Raw genomic sequence first — 13,056 nt, 5'->3', positions numbered from 1 at the left:
ACCACTGTACTCCAGCCTGGGCTACAGAGCAAGACTCCATCTCAAGAGGCTACCTTGAAACAAAAATAAAGATCCAGAGACAGAATTCTGAAAACAAGGTCCTCAAAGTCTACTTCTTAGCTAAAAAATGTGTATTTAAAATAAATTCTGTTTTTCCAATATACATATTTTATGTGGACGATGAGTTGCAGAATCTCATAAAGGACTACAGACACATGCTCCCTGGGTGGAGGAAGTTTCCAGGACACCCAGATAGGAAGAAGAGCAAGCCAAGCATCCCGCGCTGGTTCCCGCTGCCATCTGCGCACGTGCACCGCAAGCCCTCACCCTCGCGCTGGCCAGCGGGACCGGCTACTGACACTGCACCTCGAACCACACAAGCCAGCACCCCGGATGCCCCCAGCACACAGCCACCTGCACACTGCTGCCTTCCTTCACCTTCCCTGACGTTCCCTACTAAAAGTACTATCTTGAAACTTTCTGGGAAAAAGTTTTTAGGTTTGTAACTAGAGGTACAGTGGAAAGTAATTAGGACAGTATAGATGCGATTAAAATGACTCACGTAATTGTCTGGCACACAGGAAACCTGACCTTGGCCACGGCCTGTCTTAGAAATGCACTCGCTTCCAATTCTGTGCTGGTTGGTGCTTTAGAACCGACCTGTGATCCTGGATCCTTTCACCACCACACATGAGCTCTGTGCAATGTGTTAGGTGCCTTAGATCCAGGCCATTAAAACAAAACAAAATGAACTCACCTTGTCGCCCTCAAAATCGGGGGTGTTCTCATGTATCTCTTCATCTTCTTTAACTATCTCAGCTGGTCTCTGGGGAGAAAACACAGCACACTTTATCAACTACTTATGTCGAACTCCTTTAAAAGATCAGAGAGCACGTGAAACAGGGCGACCTTCTAAACCACTGCTATGGGTAGAGCCGGGGAAGTCACTGCAGTTTCTCCAAATACAGAATGGCGTCCGCTCTGCATTTTTGCCTTTGGTTCCACCAGCAAAGTGCCAACCTGCTTGGTAAAACTGCTGGAGAAACATCTTTCTTATAAGGAGTGGTAAGTTTGCTCCAGAGGATCTGGTCAGCAGGCGCTTTTGTAACTCTCGGGGCACCGTGAGGACCCTGCCCAGGGCCCTCTGCTCCCCGGTCAGCAGGTGCCTCCACAGCCTGCCTGACCTCACTCCTCACACAGCAGTGGGTTCTCACTCGCCACGGTTATTCCTAGTTTTCATGGCACACTGGCAGAAGACAAGGATCTGTCCCAATCTGTGTCCTGGAGCCTCTCTCTGCTCCTGGGGAGAAGCAGGTGGTTCGGTGGCCAAAGAAAAGACTCTCCAGGACCAACTTCCTTTATATTTCTGTAGCTGTCAGGACAGGCTGATGAGGCTGCAAGAACAAGCGAACCAAGTATGCGTGCTGCACGCCGCCACAGCTGGCCGGGATTGTCCTGGCCCCACAGTCACTCAGGAAACCCACCGATGGAGGCCCCGACGCTTCCTGATTGCAAAGGAAGAGAAGATGCAGTGTGGCAATCACACACTGGCTCTTCATGCCCCTGCCTGGGACCACTCACCCGTCACCAGGGAAGGCAGGTGGCATGGCCACCCTGAGTCGAAGTGGGTAGAGAAGTGCACTCTCACCGCGTGACACAGCAAAAGAACTGTCGTTAATAATGAGCCATAAAGACCCAACGACTCCGGCCAGCTGATCTTGAATGTGCAAGGACAGAGTTCCGCGGCGAGGCAAACGTGCAGGTCTGTCTTCAGTGTGGCCAGTCCCATCGGCCCAGACCTCAAACCTTCTGAAAATTCAGACCAAGCCTGTATGAGCACTATCTTCCCATAGCTTATGTAAAAAAGCAGTCGCAATAAATAAAACTCTATGGGGAGTGCTCAAACCACGTAAAAAATAAGCTTTCTATGCACATGAATGTTCATTGCAGCACTGTTTACAATAGCAAAGACCTGGAACCAACCCATATGCCCATCGATGATAGACTGGACAGGGAAAATGTGGCACATATACACCATGGAATACTATGCAGCCATCAAAAACGATGAGTTCGTGTCCTTTGTAGGGACATGGATGAACCTGGAAACCATCATTCTCAGTAAACTGACACAAGAATAGAAAATCAAACACCACATGTTCTCACTCATAGGTGGGTGTTGAACAATGAGAACACATGGACACAGGAAGGAGAGCACTATACACTGCGGTCTGTTGGGGGGAAATAGGGGAGGGACAGTGGGGGGTAGGGAGTTGGGGAGAGATAGCATGGGAAGAAATGCCAGAAATAGGTGAAGGGGAGGAAGGCAGCAAATCACACTGCCATGTGTGTACCTATGCAACAATCTTGCATGTCCTTCACATGTACCCCAAAGCCTAAAATGCAATTAAAAAAAAGCTTTTCTAAAACATGTTATTTTAAGAAACAATATAATGTGAATCAAAAACATGTTATTTTAAAGAATAATCAATATAATGTCAATCAAAAACATGTTATTTTAAAGAATAATCTATGTGATGTCAATCACTGATTCATTCATTTATTCAGCAAGGATATCGAGGAGACGTGCTGTAGTGAATACCACAGTGCCAGAAGACACAAGTGATTGTGAGTACTAACAAACATGGCCCTCAAGAAGGTGAGAGTCTTTTAGGGAAGACAGATATCAATTAAACAGTCACACAACAAAACAACTGTGACAGGCGCTACAAAGAGAGGTACATGGAACAGAAAGAAAATACAATAGTATTTAACAAATATGGGAGACCACCATTTAATAGTAATGGACTATTAAGGTAAAATCTGAAGGATGAAACAATGTTAATATACAAAAACAGAAGGAAAAACCATGCCTGGCGCGTGGAACAGCATGTGCCCTGTTGCAGGAAGAAACGCTGAGCTTCAGAGTTGCTGGGGGTCAGTGCGTGCAAAGCAGGAGTGACAGCAGTGATCTAACCAAGAGAGGAAGCTAGGTGGGGCCAGAGCGATGGTAACACAGGCAGAGAGGGGTGCAGAGATTCCAGACACGTTTAGGAGGTGAAAGTGACAGAGCCCAAGATCTGAATACGGAAGGGTTGAAGAGGTCAGTCTCAGAAATACCTCTTTTCTCTTTGTCTTGCTGAGTGGATTGGGTGTCGTTCACACAGAGACAGGACAAGAAGAAGGTCTGAGGACAGGGGAAGGAGATCGTGGTTGCATTGTCCCTCTGCTGAGCTTCAGTGTCTTAGGACATCACGGGAGACGTTAATTCGGCAGAGGTGCATATGTTCCTGGAGGTCACAGACACTGACGCCATGGCGATACAGAATTTTCTAGCATAGAGAGGACGTCCAGAGTGAGAGGGAAAGATGCCCCAGCCCTCATCCTTGCTGAACACCAGCACCTGATGGCCAGCGAGATGATCAGAAGCCTAAGAGAAGAAGGACAACGAGTGGCCGGAGAGAAAGGAAGTCAAGAAGATGCTCTTGCCAAAGGAAGAGAACATTAAAAGAGAGTGGCCAGGAGTGCCAATGTGCGACGAGAACTGAGGAATGTGTTGGGTTTGGTGGCATGGAGCAGAAAAGCTGCTTTGTGCCACTACAGGCAGAAGAAGAGGGGAGAAAATGGAGAAAGAGAGGAGACGCCACTCCCCGCAGACCGGCTCCGTGCAAGAGCGGAGAGAGACGCGCTCCAAGAGGACTGAGACCAGGGAAAGTCATTTTTATTCATACCAAGAGTGCTTTCGGCGTGCTCACATGCCAGCCAGAAGGACTTGGCATGGGAGAAGCTGAAGACACCAAGGAGAAAGAGAAATATTAAGCCGCTGATGACACGCAGCTCCTGAGAGGCTCTGAGCGGGACGGGGTCCAGCGTCTGGGAGGAGGGGAGATATGGGTAGGAAAGGATGGACCTCTCCTTCTATGATGAAGAAGGGGCAGATGGCACAGATTAAACATCCTGTACAGACACTAACAGCTGCTTGGCTCACAGCCACCGTCACCTTGTTCCTCACTTAAAAAAAAAATTCGGCCAGGAGCAGTGGCTTAAGCCTGTAATCCCAGCACTTTGGGAGTCAGAGGCAGGGGGATCACCTGAGGTCAGGAGTTCAAGACCAGCCTGACTAACATGGTGAAACCCCATCTCTACCAATTACAAAAATTAGCTGGCCGTGATGGCGCATGCCTACAATCCCAGCTACTTGGTAGTCTGAGACAGGAGAATCGCTTGAACCCAGGAGGCAGATGTTGCAGTGAGCTGAGATTGCACCACTGTACTCCAGTCTGGGCAACAAGAGCAAAACTCCATCTCAAAAAAAAAAAAAAAAAAAAAAATCCAGGGCGACTGGTCTCCTTTCCAGACATGAGAGGTAAAAGTTGATTCCTGTAAACCACCAGAGGTCAATCGCCTCTCCCTGGCTAGGGACCAAACTTTCAGAGGGGTCCCTGGGAAAGCCTTTCCTCCCTGTTTAAACGATGTGGTCTCTCCACTCTCCCCAGATTTCACATGTCTCAGTGTGCCCGCAGAGACTGCTGAGATCATGAGGAGACAACCCCAAGGCCAAAGGTAAAGGCACGGAGGGAGGCGGTGGAAGAACAGGGTGTCCAGCTACTCCCCGAGGCTCAAGGGGACCAACCCCAGAGCCCCTCCCACACAGAAGGCTTGAGTCCTTCTGTTCTGTGGCCTGATAAATGTTCCTGATTGTTAAGCCACTTCTTTTCAAGTTTCCCATTCTTTATAGCCAAAGCATCCATACAGATATAGTAGCTAATTATACTTTTAATTTATTCATTAAAGCCAGTGCCCCAAGGAGCCAGGTGGCCTCCATCTGAGTTACTCTACACACCTAAAAGTGCCAAAGCTTTAAAGCTTCATTAGGTTTTTTCTAATTAGACAATTCACAGATTACCCAAGTTTAGATTGACCTTCTCCTAATTAGTCCCAATTATGTTGGTTTCACTTTGGTTGGCGACTTATTCTTATCTCTTTCTCCGGAGGGAAATGCATCCCACCCCCGGGAGGCACAGTGCAGGGGGCACTGCCCTAGTTGCTATTTGAGAATCCAAGGAAAGATACTCTCCTTTTGCACCGACTCTTTGAGACTCTCTAAAAATAACCGAATTTTAGAAGAGTAGAAATGGACCCGATCTTTTGTGATTTCAGTCAAACCCTGCTTCTCACGCCTCAGCTGGAGACCTGGGGTTCACACAGCCTACTTGCCACCTGGGGAATGATGAAGCAGACTGCTCTACTAACATGGAATTGGCCATGTTCAGAGCAAATTCTAGACGATTTCCCCAAGAAAGGAATCGCAGGTGAGTGTCCTGGGCTCGGCAGGGCTTCTGATTATACACATTTCCCCACCTTCTTAAAGTAGTTACAAAAATAAATATAATCTTATCACTTGCAGAAGACATTGCTTTTGTAAAAATGTGGAACTTAAATTAGAATTTCAACATTCATGTTTTAACACCTGGGTGCCATTTTTTGCATGGATTGTAACTGCAAAAATGTGTTCCTTAACATTGGGGTAACATGACTTGAGACGTTAGTGTAAAACTTCACCGCGCTCTGAGAATGAGGCAGCAGGCACACAGGCAGGCACCCGTATCCATCTCCAAACTCCTCCGCTGATGGAAATGGTGGGAGGGGTGGATGCCAAGGGGATACACTACCTGCTGTATAACCAAAGAGAAACAAAAGTTTGAAAATAAATTATAATTTCTTAAAAATAAAAACTCAAGGAAGGAGGGAATGCATCCTAGGAGGGGAAAAAAAGTGTCGTTAAAGATGGGCGATTATCCAAGCCACACCACCAGTGAATCGCCCTCTGACAGCCGGCCACGCCCCAGAGCTTCCACCCCCCACCCTCTCCCTCTTGCTCCCATTCCAGCTCCCACAAGCTAAGCCTTCCATCCTCTTCACAACCACTTGGTTCAGGAAAAATGAGTTTCCGTGACTCTGAAGCTTCCCCGCTTTTATGACCCAGGTAACTGAGCTCATTGGATTGACTCAAGATACCACTTCCCTAACGCAGAACCCCAATCTTGATTCTCTCATGAGCCACAGATGGGCATTCACAGAGTTCTGTGACGGTCTCCGTGTCAAGTCAGTGCTACAAGATGAGCTTTCCAAACAGCCAGGAGCCCTGGGACGCCGGTGTGAACCTCCCAATACCTGCAGGTAAGCCATGGGCTCTGCAGAAATCCCTGTCTCAGTTGACAGAGACCCGAGTAACCGAAGCTGGAGGACAGAAAAGTGACTGGTATGATTAAAAGTATGTGTTGCTCTGGGAGTAAATAAATAAAAAAACAATTGAAAGCCGGACAAGAAAAATGGGAACATTCTAGAAATCCAAGTACAGGTCAAAATGCACAATGAACAGTCATCTTGCACTGTCAGGAAGACCAACGCCCAACACCCCCGGCGACCTGGCTTCCCAGCTGAGCCTCCGACCCTCCCTGCCCACACTCGGTGAGGCCAGGCTCCACTCTGTCCTCCCCGCACAGCTATGAGATGTTCCAGAAATGACTTACAAGTACTGGGAGAAGTTCCTAGACACTGGAATAAAGGATAGGTGACAGGAAAGGGGGCTGCGGAGTCAAAGTCTTACTTATCATCACAAATCATAAAGATAATGAGGCCCCTCCCTCTGCAGGGGCCAAGGACAGGCCACATCCTTCATGTATCCAAACCTGACGATGAGAGTTTAGTAACAGATACCAAAGTTGCCACAGGAAAACCGAAGCGTCCTCCCACATTGACATTCTGTCCAGGGACGCTCGATGCAGGATGCTGTGCAGTTAGTGTCACCGACCACGAAGCTACGGCCTGGAATTTAGAGGACTCTGCATTCTTGAGGTTCCCTTGTTCTATCTAGAAGGCTTGACTCCGAATTCATACATGTACTAGTCGGGATATTACATTTGATAATATTTTATCTTTTTAGCACCACTACACCAGAGAAAGCATAATACTGCAGACACAGGACTCATAGCGTGTGAGGCGCTCAGGCTAACCCACAAAGTTAAAACCAATTACTCAAAAATAAGAGACAGTGTTCCATGTCACTAAAGAAGTCAGCACCATAAAGGCATACTATCAGGGCCAAACTGTCCTGCATTAATGGCCTGGAAAGTTCTGACGGCACGGATATATGCACCTTCCCTGTGTCCATGGGGATGCCAGTCACCCTGACTCAGAGCCAAGAGCATGCCCAGCGTGCAGCACAGGGCCAGAGTGGGGCCGGGCAGGGCAGCCGGGCAGCCACCCTCGTGCACAGTTGTCCAGGCGGGGACGGCTCGGATGCGACCACCCACCCAGGCCATGACCGCCCCAGGAATAGAGGATCGCAGGAACCATATCCCATGTTCCTGCTCCACAGGAAGGAACGAGGTCCTTGGACAACGGCACACAGACAGGGCCTAAACTGTGTGTCACGAGAGTCCCAGCAAGAAAAGGTTCGTGGGGAAATAATTAGGATTCACCAAAAGCTCATATACAATTTTTGACTCTAGGATTTCTCGGAAACAATTACTACACTAATGTGCACCATGATTCCCCCAAGGAGGGAGATGAGAGGGCGCTTCCCGTGTGTGCTTTCCACAGGGACCTTCTTCAAAGATGCAGAACGCAGTTTGGGCAACACCACCCTGTCTACACGGCCTGAGCTTCATGCTTTGCCTCTGTTGATCAAGCACATGGGATTTTCTCGTATCAATTTCTGTCAGATTTCACAAACCTTTTTGGAACATCTGCTGCATGTCAGGACCTGATGGGTGGGAGATAAGATGAGTCATTATCCCCCCCACCAAGGTGTGCTGTGCAGGAAAGGTCCTCCCAGCACTCAGCTGTCCCCAGCATCCCAGCTGACAGCAGCTCTTTCTGCTCCCGTTCTGACACACACCATGCATGGAGGATGCGGAGAGAGGGCGGGTGACCCAGCTCACTCTCAGGAGGTCTTCATGTCCACAGACACCATCATGACTGAAAGCCTGTTTCTGTGTCGCTCAAAGCCACAGAACTTGACAGTGAGAAAGTTCCATTCACTGAGACTTCGCCCTACCTGGTATGGAGAATTGCTACACAGAAGACTCTTTCTGGAAGCCCCTCCTTCTCCACGGCTGGTAGGTGGAGTGTCCCAGGGACCTGCGGGCCCTCTTCCGTCCTCCCACGTCACATGAGTGTGGGGTAACCGAATTCACTCCACAGCCTCAAATACAATGGAACTCAAACTCGCCGGCAACCAGAACTTATGAACATGTTTATTACACGCGAGCAGTTACGACAGCAGTGCTCGCCATCCTCGGATCCCGCCACTTGTGTTGGACACACTCCGTCTACAACCCGGAGAGCCACAGCCACGTTCCAGTGACAACGGTACATTTAGCATACAGCAGCGTAAAATGTCCTGCTTTCCTCATCACTAGAAAACCTTAGTGAGCAATACAAAATGTTTTAACTGCTAGTTTGGCTTTTCAAAGAAAATCAAATATTTTAGTCACTTTTGCCATGTCGAGGAAAAGAGAAAATAATATTACAAGGAATTTAGAAAATACGACAGGACTCACAGGAAAGGTACCCAAAATGCCAAAAGCTGAAGTGGAAAGCTAGAATGTTGAGATGACGTCCACAACATTTTTCAAATGTGTCCCCGAAAATAAGAAACACAGCAGAAGTTAAAAAACAAAGTGCCAAAGGTAAGAGTGATCCACCCGGAGAGGAGTGGGAAGCTCCCCGTCCACCAGGAGTCGCTGCTCTGTGCTTACAGGAGCAGGGTGGAGACCCATCTATTTCAGAGGAATAAAAATGGAACTCTAATGCTAGTATTGACCTTTTAGAGAATACACATTCTTCACTCAAAAACTAAGAATTGGAAATGTGCTTGCTTTGCCTTAGGTGGGTGGTGAAGACAAAGCCATGCGTCTTGGGAGATCATCGAGCACAATCTGCCGTCTGCCCGAGTACTGGAGACTCACTCCGGTGCACAGTTGGACTGGAACCCCAGCCTGACCCCACCCCTTCTCAGAACGCTGCTCCCCACTCCTCCCTGCGGCCAGGAGGAGGGAACGGTGCCCCAGCGTCCACCACGCACCAGCGCTGGCCACAGGCCACACACAGACCTGCACAGAGACAGCATCCCCATCTGTGGATAAGGAAACAGAGACTCGAGGCTTCAGACCCATGCCATCGGACCACACTGTTTCTTCCACTATTCAGTCATCACTCCACAAAAACTACTAAGGCCTCCTCCATGCCAGGAACTCTGCAAGGTACAGGACCCAGTGGTGAGCGAGGCAGCCAGCCCCTTTCCTTACGGAGTCAGGAGCTTAGTGAGGGACAGACACAAGCATCACATAATGATGAAGCCAAATTTGCGGTCACACACAGTGAAGTGTTAAAAGGGGTCTCTCCAGCAGAACCTGTCGGGGAGGTGGGCACACAGGAGAATGCTTGACACAGGATCTGAGATGAGCAGTCTCTAACTAGGAGGAGCGCAGAACATTCTAGCGTCCAGAGAGAATTTGCAGGGAGAGGGTTAAGGATGACGCTGAGGCAGGCAGGAGCTGACGGAAGGGAGTGAAGACCCCAAGGACCTCGGCCCCCGACGCCCACCTGGTCCACAGGCACCGCCAGCTGCAGGTGGCCATACTCTTTGACTTCCAGTGCTCCTTGGGTTTCCTTGCTAGGAGTTGGTGCTTTATACACGTCACCTTCTGGGGAAAAATCACACAAACTTTTCAAACCCATGGAGAAACTGGAGTCCACTGCACATTTTCTGACCCAAACCCAAGTTACAAAGCCGGGCATCCTGGAGCTCCCTGCGCTGTCAGGCAGGCCACCTGGCCGGGGGTCCCAGACCCTGTCCGCCTCACCTCGTTTCCCTCTCGCCCTTCCTGTTTGCATCTGCCAAGGTATTCAGCATGGTGGCCTCAATTTTAGCCCCATCTGCTTTTGTCTCTGTCTCCAGGAAGGCCCTGGACCCTGAAAGTCATGGGATTGCTGTGGCCACCTGCCACCGTAGTCAGTCCATGAGATGAAATACAGGGAAGACCTCTGTCCAACAAGCCTGTGTCCAGTTAATTCAGTTAGAAATAAATACATGCAAAGTAACCCCATTGGACAGCAAAGTAATAGGATAAATTTTAAGAAAATACAGCTTTGGATGGGCGCACTGGCTTACGCCTGTAATCCCAGCACTTTGGGAGGCCAAGGCAGGTGGATCACTTGATGTCAGGAGTTCGAGACTAGCCTGGCCAACATGGTGAAACCCCATCTCTATTAAAAATACAGAAACTAGCCAGACACGGTGGCAGGAGCCTGTAATCCAAGCTACTCGGGAGGCTGAGGCAGGAGAACTGCTTGAACCTGGGAGGCAGAGGTTGCAGTGAGCCGAGATCGCGCTATTGTACTGCAACCTGGGGGACAAGAGTGAAACTCCGTCTGAAATCGAGAAAGAGAGAGAGAGGAGGAGGAGGAGGAGGAAGAGGAGCAGGAGGAGGAGGAGGAGGAGGAAGAAGAGGAGCAGGAGGAGGAGGAGGAGGAAGAAGACTGCAGCTTTGTTGCTTCTTATTTAACAACAGGGTTCAAACAACCAGGTGCTAAAGTTGTGCACTGCGAGGTAGTTAACTTAATGGATTGCTAGAAATCATTTTAATAGCATCACAATTAGATGCATTAAATGCTTATAAAATTCCAAGATTCTTGAAAAGTTGATTCTTACCCTGATAGAAGCAATAGGTGAGAGCAGAAGAAAAAGAAGTCAGCCAGCCGGTTCCTTCAACATCCGAAAAGATAGTACTGTGGCCCCTGGCAAGCACGATCATCCAAAACCAGAAACTCTAATGCAGACCCATTCATTTCTCAGCCATGAGTCCTGGGCCTACCTCACCCCTCACCTTGTCCATTCTCGCCCTTCTCCCCCTTCCCAGCCCTCAGCCCCAGGAGAACTGACCCTGGAGTCCTGAATTGAGCCAGAGGAGCCCCTACTCTTGCAGGTGACAGATTGGAAGGTGAGAGGGGGGCAGGGAAGTGACATTCATTGGGAACCCACTGTGTCCCAGGCATTTGATATTTAAAGCTCATGGCAATCCCCAAACAAACATATTCTGCCTATGATCCATAGGAATTGGCCCACAGTTACATGCTCTGTGAGGGCCACAGCAGGGATCAACAGCCACATCCTAGCACCAGGCTGCCTCCCAGATGGAAAGCCTGTGTGCCGGGCAGCCCCTGCTGCTGGGGTGGGATGTACATTGCCAAGGAGAGATTTTATACACAGTCATCAATTTCTATTACTCTTGATATATAGTAATATGTCAAGTGGAGTGGGTTCAGCAGGCTTTGGTCTAAGAGCCGCCTGTCCAATCTCCTGCCTACATGCTCACACACCTGCTTCACAGCCTCATGACCCCATAACCCTAACCGTAACCCTAACCCTACATGTATGAGGACGTAGGCCACTCTCCCACCTATGTACTCATGCACCTGCCTCGCCTCCCCGTGGCCTGGGCATTCGTTGCGGAGTGGGAAGGGCCAGGAAGGGAAAGGAGCGGGGGGAAGCTTTAGGGGATATCCAGATTTATAGCTGAGAAGTAGAGAGAGGAGCAACAGGAGGAGCTAAGAGATCATCAGGGTGCAAAGCGGAGAAACCTGAGAGGCGTTAGAAGGTAACAGCAGCCAAAGCGGGCTGAGTGCGGTGGCTCACACCTGTCATCCCAGCATTTTGGGAGGCTGAGGCAGGCAGATCACTTGGGATCAGGAGTTCAAGACCAGCCTGGGCAACATGGCAAAATCCTGTCTCTACTAAAAATACAAAAAATAGCTGGGTGCGCTGGCAGGTGCCTGTAGTCCCAGCTACTTGGGAGGCTAAGGCACAAAAATCACTTGAACCCGGGAGCTGCAGGTCACAGTGAGCAGAGATCATGCCACTGCACTCCAGTCTGCGCAACAGAACAAGATACCATCTCAAAATAAACGAAAAGAAGAAGCCAAGTGGGGAGGAAGGCTGTTTAGGAAAAACTACTTCCAAAAACGTTCAGCCGCTGCAGAGACGCGCAGGAAAGCCTCTCCCACCACCTTGCTTCCTCCTCCATAACCAGCCACACGACTCACCGTCTGTTACTAAGTATCCTACATACGCATAAATGAGACAGGACCTGAAAGTGCCTGCTCAGAGCTGGGCACCCAGTGAGAGCTCAGTAGGAGTTAGTAATGGTAGCAGAGAAATAGACGTAAGAGCACTTTCCAAATTACCTCATTTGAAAACCAGCTCTGAAGATCCATCTTTTAAATATCTCCTATACTCAAAAAGTACAGCTAAACAATCTAGGTGGTTTCTATCTTCATATTTCTCCCAAAAGACAGATTTGTGTGTGTGGCCTTCTGTGTCATCAGTCCTCAGGGTGAAGATCCTCAGTCCTGATGGAAACTGATTTGAAACACTATATTTATCTAGGAGGCCCTACTTAGGGAATCCCATTGCCTTCAGCAGTGAAATTTTGTTTTTCTGCTCTGCCCACAACTGACCTACCTACAAGCTGAACATTTTATTAATAAAGCAGATAGTTACAAGTCAAACAATATTTCTGGAGTATAAAATTTTTCTGAAAAAAAAAATTCCACATTCTTAGGCTGGTAACATTTCGAACTGCCTACAGTAGAAGAAATTGCAAGTCACCTCCGCCCCTTTCGACTAAAGGTTCTACCAATGTGTTCTTCTTTTCTTCCTTGGCATGATAAACAGAATCCTGGGTTTTAGGGGGTATGCCATCATATTTACGAGGTTCTTTTCCTTTGGAATCCACCTACAGGACAAATGAAGAAGAGAAAGTCCATTAGGAAGAGTGGGATTCAAGGAGTCCGACCAGGCTCTCTCTGTGGTCAGGAAGACACCGGCTCCTCCGAGAAAGAGCAGGAGGAAACGGAGGCACCGCCAAGAAGCCTCACTTCAAACGCAGCCTCGTCTACTCTGTCACTTGCATTCCCTGCTGAAAAGCAGCAAACATAAATCTCTCCCTCCCTCCCAGGACCTTGGCAGGCAGAGGTTACTCCACTTCCTAA

The 13,056-nt window shown here is 48.9% G+C and overlaps 1 protein-coding gene across 2 annotated transcripts in view; it reads right to left on the bottom strand.

Moving 5' to 3' along the window:
• Positions 1–13,056, bottom strand: part of DCDC2C (doublecortin domain containing 2C) — a 146,072-nt gene that overhangs the window by 57,696 nt on the left and 75,320 nt on the right. For both annotated transcript variants that reach the window (XM_064363825.1, XM_064363826.1), the window contains 3 exons: positions 12,674–12,800; positions 9,610–9,710; positions 758–826 (listed from right to left, as the gene is read on the bottom strand). In XM_064363825.1, coding sequence (XP_064219895.1) covers positions 758–826; positions 9,610–9,710; positions 12,674–12,800 — 297 coding nt within the window. The remainder of the gene's footprint in view (positions 1–757; positions 827–9,609; positions 9,711–12,673; positions 12,801–13,056) is intronic.

The sequence above is a fragment of the Aotus nancymaae genome, unplaced genomic scaffold, assembly GCF_030222135.1.
Source record: "Aotus nancymaae isolate 86718 unplaced genomic scaffold, 86718_ANA_hifiasm-v0.15.2.pri h1tg000057l, whole genome shotgun sequence".
In the NCBI taxonomy this organism is placed as follows: Eukaryota; Metazoa; Chordata; class Mammalia; order Primates; family Aotidae; genus Aotus; species Aotus nancymaae.
This window is presented reverse-complemented; position numbering and strand designations above follow the sequence as displayed.